The following is a 19,277-nucleotide window of genomic DNA, read 5'->3' on the forward strand; positions in this document are numbered from 1 at the left end:
AAAAGCCATCTGTGCCTGGGATTTTTAAATTAAATTTACTGGACTTGCTCTTGCAGAGCAGGAGGAACTGGGATGGTTTTCTTCCTTCCGGCAAGTTTTGGATGGCTGTTACAATTTTATACCAAATAAATTTATGGCCCTTGCTCTGGCTCTCTGTTTGAGCTGGTGCTTCCAGTAACTTAGCATGTTGGAAACAGATATATTCTTCCAGGTTCTAAACAAGAGCACAAAACACTATAAAGTCATGCCACAATCTAATTAATTTGAGGAGCCATGGGATAAAACTTGGAGCTGGAGATGCAAATGGGGAGGTTGCACCATGATGGGAGAAAACCCACTTTGACCTCCAGCCAAACAAGGGCCTGATCCTGCTCATGGAGCCACCCAAGTATCCGCATGAAGATGAACTGAGCTCCGAGCTGAGACTTCTCATAAAAAGCCAATGCTTTTCAAATGTCTCTATTTACAGAAAAAGTATTTCAACTTTTGCGGTTATGGAGAATTTTGAAAAATGTTAATTTCCCATTGAGTTACAGCTCCCCACATCCCCCACACACCTCCAGACCCTAGCACAGAAGCTGCTTTGATATCCACAAAGCTCAAAAAGCCAAAACACACCCCGAGCCCCCAGCTGGCCCATCAAGCAGGGCACAAGGGACGGGAGCACCAGTTTGGGAGCACGCCGGATTACTCGGAACAGGATTGCTGCCTGAGCTGACCCAGCAGCAGGATCTCATGAAGGTCCAGAGCCCATCGTGGTCGCGGTGCAAATACGCAGGTTTACGAGTGGAAAGTCCTACTTCATATGGGTTAAGACTTGCTTTAAATAGTCTGCTTGGGCTGCCGCATCCGAGGGGAAAATCGCCTGGCAAATGTCATAAGTCTGAGCAGGCTCAGAGGTGAGGACGTCACCTTGTCCAAGCGGAGCATCCTCCAGCATCCAGCCTGGTGTCCAGGACGTCTGCAGGGATGGGAAGGGAGAAGTGGTCAGCAGGAAGGGCAGAGGCAGCCTCTCTCAAGCCCCTAGTTGTGTCTCAGCCTCCACATCCCAGGGCTGACCATGCCGAAGTGCAGCCTCCCAAACCAACAGCAGGTTCTGTGCCCACAGGAGGGCTGGGCAGAGGGCTGCTGCCCTGGGCTGGAGTCTGGGGGAGCTCAAGTCTCGCCTCGCTCCATCCTCGCCCAAATCTGCCAGAGGATGCTGTCTCCTGAGCCTCCCCCATCACCCAACGCTTTCCCCCGAGTGCTACAATCACTACCCAAGCAAGAACATGAGAAAAGTGCTTTTGTAAGAAGTGAACTTGAGAGCATTTGTAATTTCCTTTTGTGCCATTATCATTTAAGTGCTGATAAGGCACATTAGGACTTTACCAGACAGACACCGCTTCCTCTTATTTCTTTCTTCTCCTCCTTCTTCTTAAAAAGAAACTAGCTTCTAAATAAAGCCCAGGCTGAAAATCAATAGCTTTCCCCATGAATGTATAGCCACAGCAGTCATGAAATAATTTTTAAGGGCCTCATTTGGGAAAAGAAATTAAAGGAAATGGGCTTGGCATTATGGGGACACTCACTGCCATTCCAGCACTGGTGTCCCACCTATAGCACACTGCGAAGCCTTACCAGAACCTGATAAATCGGAGAATAAAGGAAATATTTAAGAACTCATTTAATTTGCAGATCCCAAGGAGGTCAATACAGGCCTTCCCAGACTGAATCAATCGCCTCAAGGCTTCCTCAATGCCTCAGACAGAAGCAGGATGGATCACGGGAAAGGTTTCACTCATCAGGTGCTTGGCAGCCAGATCCCAGGGACTTTCATGGACCTAATTCCCCTCAAAACTGGATAAGTGGGTGCCTAGAAGCCTTTTCAGGACATAACCATAAACCTCTACTCTGCCAGAGCTCCCCACGTTACACCCGGGCTGATGGAGAGGATGATGAAGATTGGCAGATGCTGTTGCACTGGGAAGAGCACACAAAACTCCCAGACAAAAATCCCTGCCAGCCTCACCATTTACCTTCATGGGTCCTCGGATCTCTACTGGCACCTTTTCTTCAGCAGTCTGAGCACTTTCACTGGGAGCATCTTCCTTCTGAAGGGCTTCTGGGCCTTTGTAAATGTCCAAGAGAGTCAGGAAGGAGTCCACAGCCTCGGCATTTGGTGCCTTGAACTCCTGCGGGCTGCAGCAAGCTCTCACTTCTTCCTCGGGGCTATTCATGATAGGAAGCACCCTACAGTTCTTCAGCCACGTGTCGAGATCCATCTTCTCACTTCTCTCTGCCTTGTTGCTGCCAAAAGCCACAGCAAGAGCTGCTCTGCCAGCCCCGCCGTCGAAGACGCTGCCGTTTGGGGCACTCGGTGGGTACCTGCTGTCGAAGCCGGGCACGTCGGCAGCGTGCGGCTGCACCAGGGGGTGGGCAGAGCCCTCCGGGGCCTCGGAGCACTTCTGTGGGCTGCCCGGTGGCCTTTCCCCTTCCTCCGTGGCCGTGTCCTCCGTGCACTGGACCGGTAGCGACATGGGGATATCTTTGAAAGGAATCAGGTCATTTCTGGGGGATTGTGGCATGTGTGTTTTCCCTTCCCCACGTTTCATTTTCCTTTTGTGCTGCAGTGAAACTACCGGGTGTTATCTCCTCGGGGGGAGAGTGGGCCAGCAAATCTCACTGCCCCCACGGCTAGGGGGTGGCAGCAAACACAAGGCTGGAGCAGCAAAGAAACAGCATCTGAGGAGAGCCAGAAAGGGATGCGAGTTGGAGGAAGAGCAGTAGCTGTCCTAGGAGGGGAAATGCTGAGATATCGCTGCGTCCCTGCATAATGATGTTGGTCTGGGCACTGTTTGGAGCTGCTTATCTGCATGCCAGCCCCGAGGGAAGGACGTGCAGATGGTGATGCTGCAGGCTCGCCCCCTTCCTCATGGGGGAAACGAGGCTACCGCAGGGCTGGGGAGCACGCGGGGCTGCCCGGCTGCAAAATCAGCACATGGCAGCCCTTCGTCTGGGCAAATCCCTCCTGACCACAGAAAACAGCCTGTAAGGTCAGGAAAAACTTGCAAAACCCTGCAAGATTAATGTGACTGTGGGGGGACAGGGGGAAGCAGATGAGCACATGGGCCATGGTGGGGGACCAGGAGATTTCTTGGAAAACCAGGCAGGCTGCTGGGTGAGAACATTCACCCAGGCAAACCGCAGTCCAAGGAGGCTCCGCCACCATCCCTGCCTTCCAAAAACACTCTAGGCAATGAGTACCATCTGCCCCAGCTCCTTCCCACTCTCCCCAGGGGAGACACATGTAAATAGCAGCCTGTGGTGGTTTTAACACGCCTCGAAGCAGACACACACATGTTACTCCTGGTTTGGTGGTGAAGGCGAAGCCAAAAAGCTAGGACAGCCAGCACAGGGAGTGGAGCATGCGTGCCTTAAGCCTGCTTTAATGTCACCCCCACTTTTGGCAGCAAATCCCTTGCCAGCATGAGGATGAAGGTTCAAATCACTCCCATCAGCGTAGATCTGCTCTTTTTAGTGAAAGAGCAATTTCAGCACGCCCTCCCCAGCCCTGCTGCTTACCGAGGACAGGGCCCTTCCTGGCAGTCAGCTTCTGGAGGAGCTTGCCCTGCTTCGCACACAGATCCTGCAGCCTGGTAACCTCCTCACACAGCTGGAGGAATATTTTGTCCATCTCCATTGTGCCTAATCAGAAAAAAAAAAAAAAAAAAGAAAGAAAAGAAAAGAAAAAAACGAGAGGAAATGACCAGCTGGGTGTTTTTCAAAGGCAGCAAGGAGCCACCGAGGTTACCCAGAGCTGGGGAGGACCGTGCTCAGTCGTGGTGCAAGACCTCCAGAGATCTCAGCTTGTGCGTATGGGACTGTGCAGAAAGAAGCGTTGCCAGTTCCAGTTCTCTTGCTATTTACATAGAAAATAGAAAAACTGAAAAGGGAAGTGATTCTGTCAGAATCAGGGGATAACTCAACAGCCAAGTTGGGCTCTTCCATCTTGCAGCCTGTAGCTGAGCTCCAAAACACCAAAAAGTCCCATTTATGTAAAAATTTACCTGGAAACTTGCATTTCACATTCATTTAGTACCAAGGGCTGTGCATTCAGGGGATTTATTTTTCTTGTGCAGTGGTGTGAGAGCAAACAAACTCCTGGCAACGAACACCAGCAGGGAAAGAGGTCCAAGCACAGGGGGCTCAATTCCCTTTTCTTGAAATGCTCAGCCCTGAGCTGCCCGTTCTGCTCCTGAAAATACTCTGCAAATGAAAATCCAGCTTTTGCCCACATGGTATGCTTTAACCAAATATTGTTACTACAAAGAAAATTCTCCCTGCGTTGTGTTCAGTACATTTCTCACTGCTTTAACAGCTGTATTGTGGATTAGACTTTCCAGTTTTACCATATTGCACCAATTATTACCAGTCTGAAAGATAATAAATAAAACCAAAGTGTGGTATAAATCTGCAAGCCATCTGCAAAGTACATTTTGATTTGAAAGATTTGTGCAATCTCGATTAGCATAGACATGCAAATCAGCTTTGCTTCCTGTCATATTTTCCAGGTTCGCTGCTGCTCAGCTCTGTGAATTTAAGCTCCGGCTCTGTAATTAGAGGCTCAGCTGATAGGTTTGATGAAACCTCCTCTGGCACCCAGAGTGTTGTGGATTCCCCGGTAGGGGCGAAGGGCAGAAATCCCAGCCGATGTGAAGGAAACGCACCGAGCACAAAGAAAACTTCAGACAAAATGGTAAGGTCCGCTTCCAGAGCAGGGTATTTCTGCACTTTTTAGCCCACAAACAAGCCGTGATGATAGCTGGATTGTATTTTCAGCTGTTTGGGTCCCACTGATTCCTAAAAGCCAAGGATATAAACTTCGCAACCTCCAAAGCAGCTAACGCCATTGGTAACATATCAAATTAAAGATTAAGGGGATATATTTTGCCTAGGAGTTATATATAACTATGCCAATTAATTATTAAGAGGTGTGTGATTTGGAGCTGTCATTCCCAAGTAAGCCTGTATTGATTTTTTAAGATTCCTGCTGTTTTTTCAGTCGCTCAACGCTTCTTAATTTCCCCCAAATTACTACTGTGGCATTAGGAGGGCAGGAGATTTTAATCTCCTGTGTAACCTTGAAAAGCATTTTTCAAATCGCAATTAAAGAAAGCAATCCAAGAACAAAAACAAAAACTCGGGGACCCGGTCGCTCACCGAGTGACTCGGAGGGGAAGGACGTGCCGTCAGCCGCGTTCTCCCATGGCACTGGGGATTGGGGCTGGTTTAATGAGGAGAAAAAAAGCATTCCCACCCTGCTCCCCACGACACAGACCTGTGTGGACCCCGCGAAGCCCCAAAACTCCCTTCTCCGCAGGACCACACTTACTCTTGGGGGGGGCCCTCCTTCCCCCAGCCGGGTAGCCGCGGCGTGACATCGGGCTCGGCGCGTCGCAACTGAAAAAGATCAGTAACAGAAAAAATTGGGGCAGGGAATTTCCCTTCAGTTTTTTTGCGTTAAGAGCGAAACCTCTGCACAGCAGCGAGACAGGAAATAAAGCAGCAGTGAATTACAGGCGACTGCTGTGCAAACCCTGGGTTTAAAATTAGCTCTGAAAAGCACAGGAGACTATTATGGAGGCCATGGGTGGCCTTGTGGCGGGTGAGTTTTGGCTCTTCTCTGCACCATGCCAGGTAAGACACTTGTCTTTTCTGTTACTTAGCCTTCCCCTGCCCTTCTCAAGCAATTTGTTGCTGCTTTAATGCGGAGGCTGCTGGGTAGTTGTGCATCTGCGACGCTGACCGCCACAAAGCTTATCCTCTCTAAGGCAGCTAATATTCAAGCTAATATCCCAATAATCCAAATTAATACTCACTCCACCCCAGCTCAAATCCCCAAATCCTCTGTACAGCACAGGAGCCAACGAAAATGCTCTGATGGGTGTTAAAATCCTCCCAGCACTCGTCCCTTCTGCCTTTGGGAGCCCGGAGAAAGCTGCTGGGGTTTCCCCGGTGCCTCCAGCACCTCCCTCATGCTCCTCTGCCCTTCTGTATGTCGCGACAGAGATGTTCAGGGAGGTTGGGGGCTGCTCGTGCCCTTCCTTCGGTGTGCAGAAAGCCCCTGCAGAGAGGGCTGCCCGTGCATGTACCTGCCACATTGTCCCCAGCCACGTTCTTCCTCCACCCGTGCTCTCCGGAGGGTCTCTTTCCCACCGCCGCTATCTCACCTGGCTTTTCCAGGGACTTTTCCTGCCATCAGCAGTGTCGGGCAGCCACCAGGGCTCAGGCCGAAGCTCCGGGAAGATACCACCATCTAGCGTTAAGCACGGGGCTTGAGGACAAGGGGAATGGGGCGCGTGGAGCAGGGCTCAAGGCTTGGGGCTGCTGCCCCAGCGCACGCCGTGGGGACGCGCGTCCCCGTCCCGATCCGCTGCGCTGCTGGCAAGCTGCAAACTGGTGCCATCAGAAGGTCAGTGAGAAGATAAAGGCTAAACAGGGACGACAGAGAGATGGGAATAATTAGCAAGTGCCAGTGTCGATAGTCTGTTTACCCACTCGCACGCGAAAACACGAGCGGCAATTATCGCAGCCCGATAAAAAGGACTGTAAATAAAGTCCAAGCTGCAGCGAAACACTGCTGCCGAGCTGGGAGCTCCGGAGGCTTCGTAGTGACGCTGCCGCCACGGAATAATTAGCAAACTAGAATAATTAACTCAACACGAAGCAAGGACTGAGCACCAGCGGGGAGGGCACCCGCGGCGAGCCGGTGCCGCTCCCCCAGTGCCCAGCCCCGGCAGCTCCCGGCCGTCGGGTGCTACGGGACCCAGAGCGCTGGGATCCAAGACCTTTACTGGCGCCCACAACCCCAGGATCAGGCCCCTGGAGCCCCCTATGGCCTCCATAGGCCCCCGTGGCTCCCAGCACCCTACAGACCCTGCCACCCCCCAGACCCACGGCTCAAGCCCCTCTGGGTCCCCATCGCTCCCAGGACCCCCGGTGCCCGGCCCCTGCAGCCCCTACAGGTCCCCGTGGCTCTCAGGACCCCCAGCTCTATGCCCCGGTGCCCCCGACGAGCCCCGCCGTGGCCGGTACCGGGGTGTCAGACCCTTACCGCCCCCCCCGCCCCGTCCCGCCCCGTCCCGTCCCGTTCCCCCGGCCGGGCTAGCCGGCGGGCGGCGCTAGGACCGCGGCTGCGCTCCCTGGCGGGCGGCGCTAGGACCGCGGCGCGGGCGCCGTGCACCTGTGCCCCGGGGCGGTGGCAGGTGGCGGCGGTGGCCACGCCCCCTGACACGCCCCCCGGCCACGCCCTGGCCCCGGTACGGCACCTGCGGCCCCGCGCCCGCCGCCGCTACGGAGCCAGGTGAGGGGGGGCGGGGGCTGGGGAGGGGGTGGGTCCCGGTCCCGGTCCCGGTCCCGGTCCCGGTCCCGGTCCCGGTCCCGGTCCCGGTCCCGGTTCCCGGTCCCGGTCCCGGTCCCGGTCCCGGTCCCGGTCCCGGTGGGTGCCCGGGGAAAGGTGCTGGGAACCGGGACGGAGCCGGTTCGGTGCTCAGCCGGTGCCGCAGGCTCGGGGCCGGCACGGAGCCCCCCGGTGTAACCCAGCGGGTCCCGGTGCTGCGGGGTTCGGGGCGCTGAGGTGGGCAGGATCCGTCCCGCAGCCGGCCGGGGGTCCCGGTTCCTTTTTCATCCCCCGGTAGGCAGAGCCCACGTCGCGCTCCTGGCCCCGGTGTCCCGGCTGCGGAGGGACCGGAGCCCTGCCCGGAGCCCTGCCCGGAGCCCTCATCCCGGCCAGGGGACGGCGGGAGCCCTCCCGCCCCCTAGGGCCACCCGGGTCCGTCCCGTAGCACCGAGCCGCGCTCACGTTCCCTTTCCCACCCCATTTTCGCTGTTTTTTACCAATCTGCTTAAAACTAAAGCCGCGCCGCGATGCTCCGGGGAGAACCGGAGGCTCCGGTAACCGTTCCTCGGAGCCAGGGGGACCGGGACCGGATTTCCCCCGGTGTGCACGGAGCGGGGTCTCACCGGGGGGCTGCACCCCGCCGGCGTGGTCCCAGGGGGCCGTCGGCACCCGGAGCCCAACGCGGCCGCCACGTGGGGCCGGGGCCGTGACTCGGGGCGCGGCGTCGAGGTCCCTCTGCTCTGCCTTGATTTGTCCCCCCCGCGGTGCTTCCTTCCCCGGAGGAAGGTCCCGATTTGGGCTCCGAGAGCTTCCCCCCCGCCCCGATTCCTCCCTCGGGTGTCAAAGAGGAAACGTTGGGTGTCGCAGCTGTGTGGGAACCCCCGCCACTCGGGCTCTGTCCCGCTGCTACCCTCGGCCTGACCGTGCCGGTGATTATTTCAACCCACTCTCCTTTTTTTTCTCCTTTTTTAACTTTTTTTTTTGACCTCTTCTGCATACAACAGGCTCCGTTGGGGACCGACGCCACGCAGCTGCGACGCGCTCACTCCACTGTTGGTTTTGCTGGGTGTTGGGCGAGCCCTGTCCCAGGGGGGAATTTTGGGGTGCTGTGGCCAGGAGGGAGCTCGGGGCGTGATGCCCATTGGGGTCTGTGGTGGCTCTGACCCGTGGGAATGGGTTTGTGGTGGAGGACTGGGAGCAGAAAGCAGAGCACAGGAGTTCCTGCTGCAGCTCATTGCAGAAGTCACCCTGGGGACCCATCCTGCACCATGACTCAGTGCCTGCACTGCTGCGGGGGTGTCACTCGGTGGTTTTGGGGAGGACACGTCCCATGGCTCATGTTTGTCCTCTCGATGCCATGTCCACAAAGCCCACGAGCTCCGCTCTTCATGACTCGCTTACAACACCCGCCGGAGGTTAAAGCAGGGAGAGAGCCCTCTGAGAAAGGCTGGCCTGAGATTTCAGCATGTCGAGGGGTTGTTTTGCTGCTTGTCGGGGTTTTTTGTTGCTTTTGGCGTAGGGGGTGGGGCTGCGGTTTGAGGTAGGAGCACTCCTGGGATGGACCCTTGGGGGCTGCAGCTGCTGTTGTGCACTAAGCGGTGCCCTGGCCCTGGATGCCGTGCTGGGGCTTATTAGTGGGTAACGAGCGCTTCATTAGTGTGGTCACAGCAACGTGGCAGGCAGGGGATTATTGGAGAGATGTGGGGATGGTGGAAATAGGCATTTCTTCCCAAAACAGGTCACTCCTCACTGCCTGATGCTGACTTGCCAAATGAGGCTTTGAGAACCTCAGGACCCAGGGGTTCAAGTGAGGCGGAAGCTCAGCTCTCCAACAAGTGAAATGGGGAGAATTGGGGTTTTTTCCTTACTCCTGCTTTTTGTTTTCCCCCCTGTGCATTGAGTGGTTCTCAGCATCTTCCTCAGGAGCCAGTACCCCTCTCTGCAGGCGCACTTGGCAGTGAAGCGTGCTCTGGCTGCCGGCTTTGATCCCGCAGCCCTTCGGCACTAAAAGCGGTGACCTCGGGTGCAGGGACCGGGCTGTCCCCCTCCCTCCTCCTCCTCCTCCTCCTCCTCCTTTACAAGCCCGCTGCTTTATTCCCCTGGCCCATAAAGCCTCGCACGGCCGCAGAAGAATAAGGAGCCCCGAGCTGAGCTTCCTCGCCCTTGAAGTTGATGGCAGGTGCCCTTTTCCACTCCAGAGCGCTGTGGGGGGCTTCGCAATTTTCAAAGCATCAAAAAAAAAAAAAAGGAGGGGGAGATTCTGAAGAGGAGGAGGGGAGATGCCGGTGAATGGCTCCCACGGAGCTTGTCCATGCTCCGGTGGCAGCAGCTCACAAAGAGCGGCGGGAGGCAGAGCTCGGCGGTCCCGGCGGCATCGTGGAGCGCTCAGCCGGGCGCTGGACCTGCTGCTCCCCTTCAGCAAAAAGCGAAGCTCGGGGGGGACTCGCACATCTTCTCCTTCCCAGCGATGCTGCAGGCAGGAAAAGTATCTGGGAAAGGCTTTTTCCGCATAACTGGGGATATTAGAGGGAAGTTAGCGGCTCTTTTAGCTCTGTTGTGTGGCTCCTTCCCCGCGTGCAGGGTTGCGAGGTGATGCTGCAGCAGCCAGCACAGCTCGCAGGCTCCCTCAAGCCCCACTTTTTGTGTGGGGTTTTATTTTCAGCGTGGGTTTGTGGGCTGGAGGGACTGGGAGGTGCCACGTGGGAGAGGCTCCGCTTGCTGGCAGCGATGCCAAGAGCCAGACTCATTCGCTGCCCCGCGGAGAGTGAACTTTATATATCGCAGCCAAAGTGCATCCTGTTGACTGCGGTCTGGGAATTAACCTGCGGGTGTTTTTCCTCCTCCCCAGGCTAGCAGAGCACAGCACGTCACCATGAAGCGCCTGGAGACCCCGTGTCCCTAAACACACGTCGCTGACACGTGGGGAGGACGGCGCGGCCGCCCCGTGGAGGATGAGGCTCCTGCGGCGACGCTACAGCCCGCTGAAGGTGGCTCTGGTGGGCGCCATCTTCGTCCTCTTCCTCTTCATCCTGCAGAGGGACGTCGGGGACAGAGACCCGAGCGAGGAGCCCTGGCTGAAAAATATCGTCCACGGGAAGGACCAGGTCATCGACCTGATGCTGGGGGCGGTCAACAACATTCGGGACTCGATGCCCAAGCTGCAGATCGGGGCTCCAGTGCAGCCGGAGGAGCCGCCCCGCAGCGCCCGTTCCTGCCTGCCCGGCTTCTACACGGCGGCGGAGCTGCGCCCGCTGATGGAGCGGCCCCCCCAGGACCCCAACAGCCCGGGAGCTGACGGCAAAGCCTTCAAGAAGGACCAGTGGACGCCGGAGGAGACCAAGGAGAAGGAGCGGGGCTACGAGAAGCATTGCTTCAACGCCTTCGCCAGCGACCGCATCTCCCTCCAGCGAGCGCTGGGACCCGACAGCCGCCCGCCGGAGTAAGAGCCCCCTCCGCTGCCCTGGGCTCGTTTGAGTCTTCGTTTGCTCCTTCCAGGGCAGGTTTAAGGGGAAATAAAAGCGAGGCTCGCTGCCTCCGCTATTGGTGGGGTAGCAGTCCGGCACAGGAGGCAGAAATTCACTGTTTTGGGGCCGGCGGGCTGGGGAGCCAGAATTTCCCCTAATTTCTGTCTGCCTCATGCTTGGTTTTTAATTGCAAGGGGTGAAAGCGTGCGGCGGCTCTTTGTGTCCCCAAGTACCTGCTCCTGGCCCCACGGCCGGCTGGCTCCAGCATCTCCCCCAGCTCCTCCCTTCCCTCTTTTATTTCGGCCAGCTCTGCCGTAATCTGACTTTTTCTTTTCTTAGCCGAGTGGAACAGCCTCAGAGCCGGCCAGGCAGGGGGGCGAAGGAAGCGGCCTCAGCTCCAGAGACTGCACCGCCTGCCCTCCGGCGCTGGGCCGCCGGATTAGAGCGTGCCCCCAGCCCCTGCCTGGTCGGGGGTGGGTCTGGGGGGGGCTCCTGGAGAAAAAAGGCTTGAATAGGAGGTAGAAACCCAGCCCTGGTGCGCAGACCGGCCCCCCAGCCCCAAGCCGGCAGGCGATTATCCGTGCCTAGCAGGTGTAGCGGTGACAATGGGGGGACACCGGGTCTGGGGTGGGACGGGAATGTTATTCACTCAACCGGAGGTGGCGGCGACAGGGCTGGGGGGGAAGAGGTAGAAACCGAGTGAAATCAAAGCGGTGGCGAGCCGAGAGCCGCGGGGGCTGCCAGTGCTGCTGCCTCGCCATGCAGAACACCCCAGCAGGGGGACGAGGGGTACTTTGTTTTGGCATCCCTGCCCCGCTGGTTCTTCACGTCCCATCCATGCCGTGCTTAAATTCTGCTTTATTTGTTTTTTTTTCCAACCCCCACCCGCCCCCCTTAGGTGCATCGACCAGAAATTCAAGCGCTGCCCGCCCCTGCCCACCACCAGCGTCGTCATCGTCTTCCATAACGAAGCGTGGTCGACGCTGCTGCGCACGGTGTACAGCGTCCTGCACGCCTCCCCGGCCGTGCTGCTGAAGGAGATCATCCTGGTGGACGACGCCAGCACGGACGGTGGGTTGGGGCTGGCAGCGGGGGGACACGGGACGTTGCAGGACGGGGGGTGAGGAGCATCGCTGCCACCCCGTGAGCAGCTGGGAGCGGCGCTGAGCAGCTCTGAGGAAGAGCAGAAAGCTCTGATGGGTGGCTCAGGGCATGGACGGGTGTTTTTCCATCTTGTTTCATACCTGCTGAGTGCTGTTGGGTTTTTTTCCTTCCACGCTGCTGGTTCCTTTTAACAAAGCCCCCGGATAAACCCAGGCACTCCTCCCACCTCCTGCAAACACCTTGCCACCTCAGCAAACAGCTCGCTCACCCGCTACACCGCAGTTTGGCAATCTTAATTAGTTACACCCAAAGCAAACTAATGACATGTTTCAATGTCAGGAGAGGAGCAGACTTTACCCTTGCCCTGTCCCGGAGATAAACGCTCCGTTTCCGCCCGTGGCAGCTGTGTGAGCTTCCAGGGCGCAGAAACCTGCGTGTGCCACGACAGCACCTTGGCATAAAGGGGTTTCTACACCCAAAACATCCCCCGGGGCATGCGGACATCCTGTGGGGCAAGAGCAACATCTCGCTCAGCAGGCAGCATCCCCGGGAAAAGCACTTTGGGGCTTTCTCACGCAGCAGCTATTCTTTCCTGGGTTTTCTTGCCCCAAGCACAGGTCGTCCTCTCCAAGCTCTCTGCGCGGGGTGACACTGGGTGCAACTGGGTGCAACTGCCTTTCCGCCCCAGCGAGCTCTCGGCCGGTCCTTGGCCAAGAGGTTGTGGCCTGGCTGCATGAACACGGGCAGCAGCTGTAAGCTGAGGGCAGGGCGGGAGCAGCCTCTCCCCGGGCTGCCGGGAAAAGACCTTGGGAAAGGCAAGGTGTGGATCTGGGAGCTCGTTTCCTCGGGTCAGGGCAGCGCGGGGGTTTATCAACTGCCTAGTTTTTAGCAACTAAAACCTCTTGGGCTGGGGGGACGGGGAGGATTTGGGTTTCCCCATGCTCGCGGTTGGACCCCAACCCGAGTGCAGGGTCCAAGTAGGACCGGGGAAGCCCCTACCCCAATTCCAAGGGGCAGGGACCCAGTGGGATGAACACCACCGCTCACCTGGAGCCGGTGGCTCTCCTTCCTCCCTGACCCCCCCCAGACTACCTGAAGGATGAGCTGGAGCGCTACGTGAAGCAGCTGCAGATCGTGCGGGTGGTACGGCAGGAGGAGAGGAAAGGGCTGATAACGGCCCGGCTGCTGGGGGCCAGCGTGGCCAGCGGGGAGGTGCTGACCTTCCTGGACGCCCACTGTGAGTACCCCCCTCCCTGTCCCATGAGTGGGTGCCCCCGGGTCCCCGAGGAGAGGGGAAGGTGACGGTGGTGCCCGCGAGGTCGGTTCACCCTTCCCTGTGCCCCCAGGCGAGTGCTTCCACGGCTGGCTGGAGCCCCTCCTGTCCCGCATCGCCGAAGAGCCCACGGCCGTCGTCAGCCCCGACATCACCACCATCGACCTCAACACCTTCGAGTTCTCCAAGCCGGTGCAGTACGGCAAGCAGCACAGCCGGGGCAACTTCGACTGGAGCCTGACCTTCGGCTGGGAGGTCATCCCGCCCCGGGAGAGGCAGAGGAGGAAGGACGAGACCTACCCCATCAAGTAAGCCTTGGTAGAGGGCGTTGGCATCCTCTCCAGACCCAAAACCTGCAAAGTGAGCTGGCCGAGCAGGCGATGCTCAGGCGAGGTGGCAGAGCTGGGTGCGAGCCCCGGCTGTCCAGTGCCAGGAAGCTGCCGGCTCCTCCGGTCGATTTTCCTCCTTTCCCAGCAAGCTGGGGTTTTCCCTGGTGTTTTTCTCTCTGCAAGCCACAGCTTTGAGGCCTGGAGGGTGAAGCTGTGTGTTCCCAGGGGATCCCCCCCATGGGATTCTCGGGTCAGGGCCTCTCGGGCAGCTTTCCCCCAGCAGGGGATGCTCAGGGAAGGTCAGGGCCATGGAGGTAGCAGAGGGGAAACCTCAGGGAAGCTTTGGTGAGTGCAGAGCCACAAACATCTATGAAAAGAGCTTTTAAGTCACCGCCAGCTCTATCTTGGTTCTTGCACAGTTTCTCATTAAGCGCTAATTGCTGCCTTTTATCTTCTTGCACTTGGAAATCCTGGGCACCAGTGGCTGCCTGCGCTGGCACAGCACCCAGGGGATGTTACCTGTGGGTCGGGCTGTGCAGAGACACCTCGGGTTTTCTTTCTTCCCACCCCGTTATGCATGCAGAGAAACCCCCCAGCGCCCAGGCACGCTGCTTTGCTCGCAGGCTGCAGCCTGCGGACCACTTCCATGGGGTTTTCTTCTCCCCATGGGGTTAAACAGCAGGAGAAAAATCCTCCCCTGGGGGAGCTGGGGCTGTCTGCAGGCAGACCCACAGCAGTGGGGTGCGTGGAGTGCAGCCTGCGAGCAGGCAGGGACCCCGTGAGGGTTGGAAATAATGCAGAAAGAATTCCCGACGGGTCGGGGTAACCCCCTAAAGCAGGTCCTTGTTCATCCTGGCCGTTCAAAGCAGCCAGGGGGGGATTTTGGCAGAGCTGCAAGACCACAGGGGTGTTAAAGGGGGGGAGATTCCCCTCTGCATCTCCGGCCGGTGCCCCCAGCAGCCCCGCCGGGAGATACCCGACACTGTTTGGCCGTGGCCGCATCCTGCCCGCAGCAGGGCTGGCTTTGTGCACAGGTCACCCGGGCGACGTCCCTGCCCCAATAAAGGTCCCTTTTTCCGACGGTTTGGCTCCCAGCAGCGTCTAATCTCTCTCTGCTCCTCTCAGCAGGAACGCAGCCACTCAACAAGCCCCCCCCTTTTTTTCCCCCCTCCTTTTTCCTGAATAAAAGCAAGTTTCTATTCCAGCCTCCCTCTTGTAAAGATCAGATGGAGCAGATTAGAAAAGCCGGAGGAGTGAATAGGGTGCCCGGTCACTGAGCTAATCTCTGCCTTTCTTTTCTGCGATAGGTTTTCGGTAATAATATCCTCCCCTCGCTTTGGATGGCGGACCAGCAGCGAGGCCCCTCGGAGTCATGCTGCCACCGCGTTCCTGCTGTCCCCTCCTGGCAGCGGCTCTGTGCTGGCCGTGTCCCCTCTGCCACAGCTGTGGGAGCTCGAGGAGCTGCAGCTGCTCTGTGGTGTCCCCAAAATTCAGACCTCTGCTATTTTTTTATTTTTTTAACCCATTTTGCAGGTGGAGGCACAGGGGGGGTGCAGGCAGCCTCCCTCCAGCCCCTGTTTTCTCTCTCTCTCTCTCAGATCTCCGACCTTCGCCGGCGGCCTCTTCGCCATCTCCAGGTCCTATTTCGAGCACATCGGCTCCTACGACGATCAGATGGAGATCTGGGGGGGCGAGAACGTGGAAATGTCCTTCAGGGTGAGGGCCAGGCACCTTCTTTAAAACACGGCTCTGGGGAATGCCCTTTATCCGGGGGCACCCATGCCCTCGGGGGGTGCTGGAGCCCCGCGTCTCATCCCCGCAGGTCTGGCAGTGCGGGGGCCAGCTCGAGATCATCCCCTGCTCCGTTGTGGGCCACGTCTTCCGCTCCAAGAGCCCCCACACCTTCCCCAAGGGCACGCAGGTGATCTCCAGGAACCAGGTCCGCTTGGCCGAGGTGTGGATGGACAGCTACAAGGAGATCTTCTACAGGAGGAACCAGCAGGCTGCGCAGATGGCCAGAGAGGTACCGTGCACACCGGCGGTGCTTTCGCCGTCCTGGGGGCCTGATCCTGCACGGAGCTCAGGCCTGAGCAGAGGGAGATGCAAGGGATCTGCGTGCTCAGCCCGGAGCTGGGCAAACAAATGCAGGTGGAAGGATATAGCCCAAAACATGCCCTTTTTTGCCATACCCGTTTCCAGCAGAAAAATCCGCATTCTTTTACAACACCAAAGGGTTTTCGGCAGCTCGGCTTTGCTCTCACACCAGAACGTCCCAGTTGTGAGCAGCCAAATCCTGCCTGGGACCAGCAGTGTCTCGTGGGACCCCAGAGCCTGTCTCGGTCCCGGCTGCTGCGGGACGCGGGGGCGATGTGACAGACGGTGGCAGAGCTGGGAGGACAAAGCTCTGTGCTGGCTCAGGGGGGGTTTCCTGGCTGGCTTCGGAGGTTAGTTTAATTTTCTCACGTGACTTTGTCGATAGAAGACGTATGGTGACATTACAGAACGGCGCAAGCTGAGGGAGCAGCTTCACTGCAAGAACTTCACCTGGTACCTGCAGACCATCTACCCCGAGATGTTCGTCCCCGACCTGACTCCCACTTTCTATGGGGCGGTAAGTAGGGGGGTGTGGAGCTCCTGCCACCCCCTGGGCTGCTCCCTCTGCTACAAAGAGTGGTGGCAGCAACGTCCCCAGCAGGCTGGGCTTTGCTTTTTGCATTTAAGGCAGCCCGGAGCAGGGTGCTGGAGGGGCCCCTGCCTTTCTGGTTCGGCTGATGGGGCTGCTTCGGGCTCCGGCTGACAGCGGAGAGGTGAAGCTGGGAGCTGGAATCCAGCAGAGCTGGTTTCGGGGCCCCGGAGGGGCCGTCGCATGGGTTAAATCAGGCAAAACAGCTGAAAATTTCCCGAGCTGAAAGTTTTCCTAGCCCATGCCATCAACTCTGGGCATTGACAGGTGGACCCCAAAAAAATAAATGATCTGTGCCAAGAGACGAGGCAGAGGGGGACGGGCAGGACATGAGGCACTGGCCCTGCCTGCGGGGAGGGAGCTGCCAAAAATCCCCTACTCCAAGCTGGCACCCAGTGGTCTGCGTGTGTGTGTAATTCCCCGGGCTCGTGGGACCGGCTGAAGGGAAGCTGAGCGTGGTTACGTGTCTGCCGAAGGCTTGGCGCTGGCTCCCACCCGGGTTTAAATCCGCTTCTATTTCCTGAAACTTTGGCCGGGCGGCTCTCGCTCTGAGCCACGGGGAGGAGGCGCTGCCGCAGGCGTTCCTGGTGTCCTGGAAAGGACGAGGGACCTGGACCTGGCACCGGTACCGGCGCCGTGTTTGCACGGTGATATTTAGGTGCCCTGCGACCCCAGCACCGAGCGTGGCTCCATCCGCTCTCCCTGTTTTTATTATTATTATTGTTATTTTCTCCCTGCAGATTAAAAATGAGGGCACCAAGAGCTGCCTGGATGTCGGTGAGAACAACCACGGTGGGAAACCGCTCATCATGTACCCGTGCCACGGGATGGGGGGCAACCAGGTAGGCACCTGCACGACCCCAAGGAGCACTGTCCCTCTCGCAGCCCCTCCATGCTTCCCCCATGGGTTGTTTTATCGGGGTGCAGCTGGCGAGGGGCTGACATTCCCCCTCCCTCACCCTGCTCTTGCCCCCCGCAGTATTTCGAGTACACGACGCAGAGGGACCTGCGGCACAACATCGGCAAGCAGCTGTGCCTGCGGGCTGGCTCGGGGCTGGTGGAGCTGGGCGAGTGCCAGTACCGGGGGAAGCCCACGCGGGTGCCCCCCAACGAGGAGTGGGAGCTGGTGCAGGTGAGCAGCCCCCTCCAGCCCCGTCCCCGGGGAGTGCCGTGGGATGCGGGTGCTTCACCCCTCGCTCCTGTCCTTTGGGGCGAGCTGAGCCAGGCACTGTCTTTTGTTTTCGGCCAGGACCGGCTGATTAAAAACCCAGCCTCCCGCATGTGTTTGACGGCACGAGGCAAGCACCCGTCGATGGTCCCCTGCAACCCCTCGGACCCCCACCAGCTCTGGTCCTTCACCTAGCGGGCGAGTGGATCGAGCCCCGGCCAGCCCCGACTGCGCTCAGGAAACCAGGATCCAAAACTTCCCCCTGTTTATTTTTATTATTATTTTTTTTTTAATTTAAAAGAAGCAAAAGCCTTAAATATGCTGCATTTCACATCTGCCTTGAACTCAGTCCTGTGCCTTTTGACCGCTCCCGTTTGCGAATTTCGGGGGCACGGCAATAACGCAAGGAGCCTGAAAGGGGGTCGTGGAGGAGCCCAAAGGCGTGTTTTGGTGCCCAGATGTGGAAGGAAGGTGCTGGACTCATGCCAGGGCCCCTGGACTCCTTGGAGAGACTCTGAGCTTCACGTCGGGCATTCGAGAAGCTGCGTGTGGAAGCCGCTGGAAAGCTCCTGCAGCCAGGAGGAGGGCGATGACCGACGGCCACGCAACCCAAAAGGGCCGTGGGGTCAATCCTGCAGCGGGGCTGAACCAGGGGCTCAACCCAGGCGGAGGAGCCGGGTGCGTGGTGCTGGGACGCGCCTGTTGGCCGCCAGGATCCAGCCCTGCCTTGCTGCCAGCACCGGGCATCCCTGCTCCTGGGAAGGGAGAGGGATCTCGGGCTGCTCTTCGGGCTGTCTGCCTTAGATACCAGGCTTGATTTTGGGGGGGAAAAAGCATTAGATGATTTTTTTTTTAATTATGATTTCATGATTGTTATTTCTTGGTGAGGTTCTGCTCGTGCTGAGCAGGAGGAAGGGTCCCTGCGCGGGCTGCTCGCACCCCCAGTGAGGGTCTCAAAGGTGAGGTCTGGCTGGGAGCGATGCCCCCGGCGCTGCCCGGAGCACGAGCCCCTCTTGTCCTACATAGCTGCCAGAACTTTGTCCCCATTCGATTTAGGGGAGAAAAACCCTTCCTGGAAGTAGAGAGGGAGAACTTGTCTTTGATATGCGACCTGAAATAAAGAGATGATTTATTTTACAGACATCCCGTCTCTGCCTGTGCTTCCTCAGCCCTTCACATTGCGGCAACAGAACCACCAAAACCCCGTGGGCTGCCCCAAAGCTCTGCCCCCACGCTCCCACCCCTGCTCTCATTCCCTTTCCCTCCACAGCTCCCCCTGGGAACTTCCTTTAGCCAGAGCATCCGTCTCTAATTCCACCTGTGCAATAAGGTGTTGAACTGGGGGGGGATTCAGCTTTATTGTGGGAAGGGGAGGGCTTGGGGCAGGGCTGCCTGGTGTCCATCAGTGACACCAGTGACACTTCTGCACCAATAAAAATAGTAAGTGATTATTCAGAAACAATTTTCCGAACAAAATCTTCTTTCGTTTTTCTTTTTTTTTTTATCCTGTAGAGATAAGAGCAGGTGCATTTTTTTCTTTCCTTTTTCTTTTTTTATTCTTTTCCCCTTCAAAACTGTCAAACCTGGGACAGGTGTTGGCTGCTATCTCAGATGCCGTTTTCCATCACCTGCTCCATTTGTGGAGGAAAACCCCAACACTGCTGGTTTCATCAGATGGAGGATGCCCGAGGAGCAGCGTGCGATTGCCAACACACCCCAGAACAGTCTCCTTTTTAAAGGGAATAAATATATATGTACACGGGGGGTTGTTCGTTTGTTTGTTTGTTTGTTTTCTTTATTTGCCAGAAGTCAGATTTTTACTGCACCCTGAAGCCATGCTGACATTTCATTTAACCTCAAACTGTCCTGTGTAGT

At 57.6% G+C, this 19,277-nt stretch overlaps 1 protein-coding gene across 1 annotated transcript; it reads left to right on the forward strand.

Annotated features, from left to right (window-relative positions):
* Window positions 1-10,332: 10,332 nt before the first annotated feature.
* GALNT6 (polypeptide N-acetylgalactosaminyltransferase 6) lies at window positions 10,333-17,597 on the forward strand (the record flags this gene model as incomplete). Its single annotated transcript, XM_084303601.1, has 10 exons — window positions 10,333-10,820; window positions 11,744-11,916; window positions 13,037-13,186; window positions 13,296-13,530; window positions 15,150-15,267; window positions 15,374-15,574; window positions 16,031-16,162; window positions 16,975-17,076; window positions 17,214-17,366; window positions 17,484-17,597. 10 exons carry the CDS (start codon window positions 10,333-10,335, stop codon window positions 17,595-17,597), a joined length of 1,866 nt encoding a protein of 621 aa, XP_084159727.1.
* Window positions 17,598-19,277: the final 1,680 nt, after the last annotated feature.

The sequence above is a fragment of the Netta rufina genome (assembly GCF_964035555.1).
Source record: "Netta rufina genome assembly, chromosome: 30".
Taxonomy (NCBI): Eukaryota; Metazoa; Chordata; class Aves; order Anseriformes; family Anatidae; genus Netta; species Netta rufina.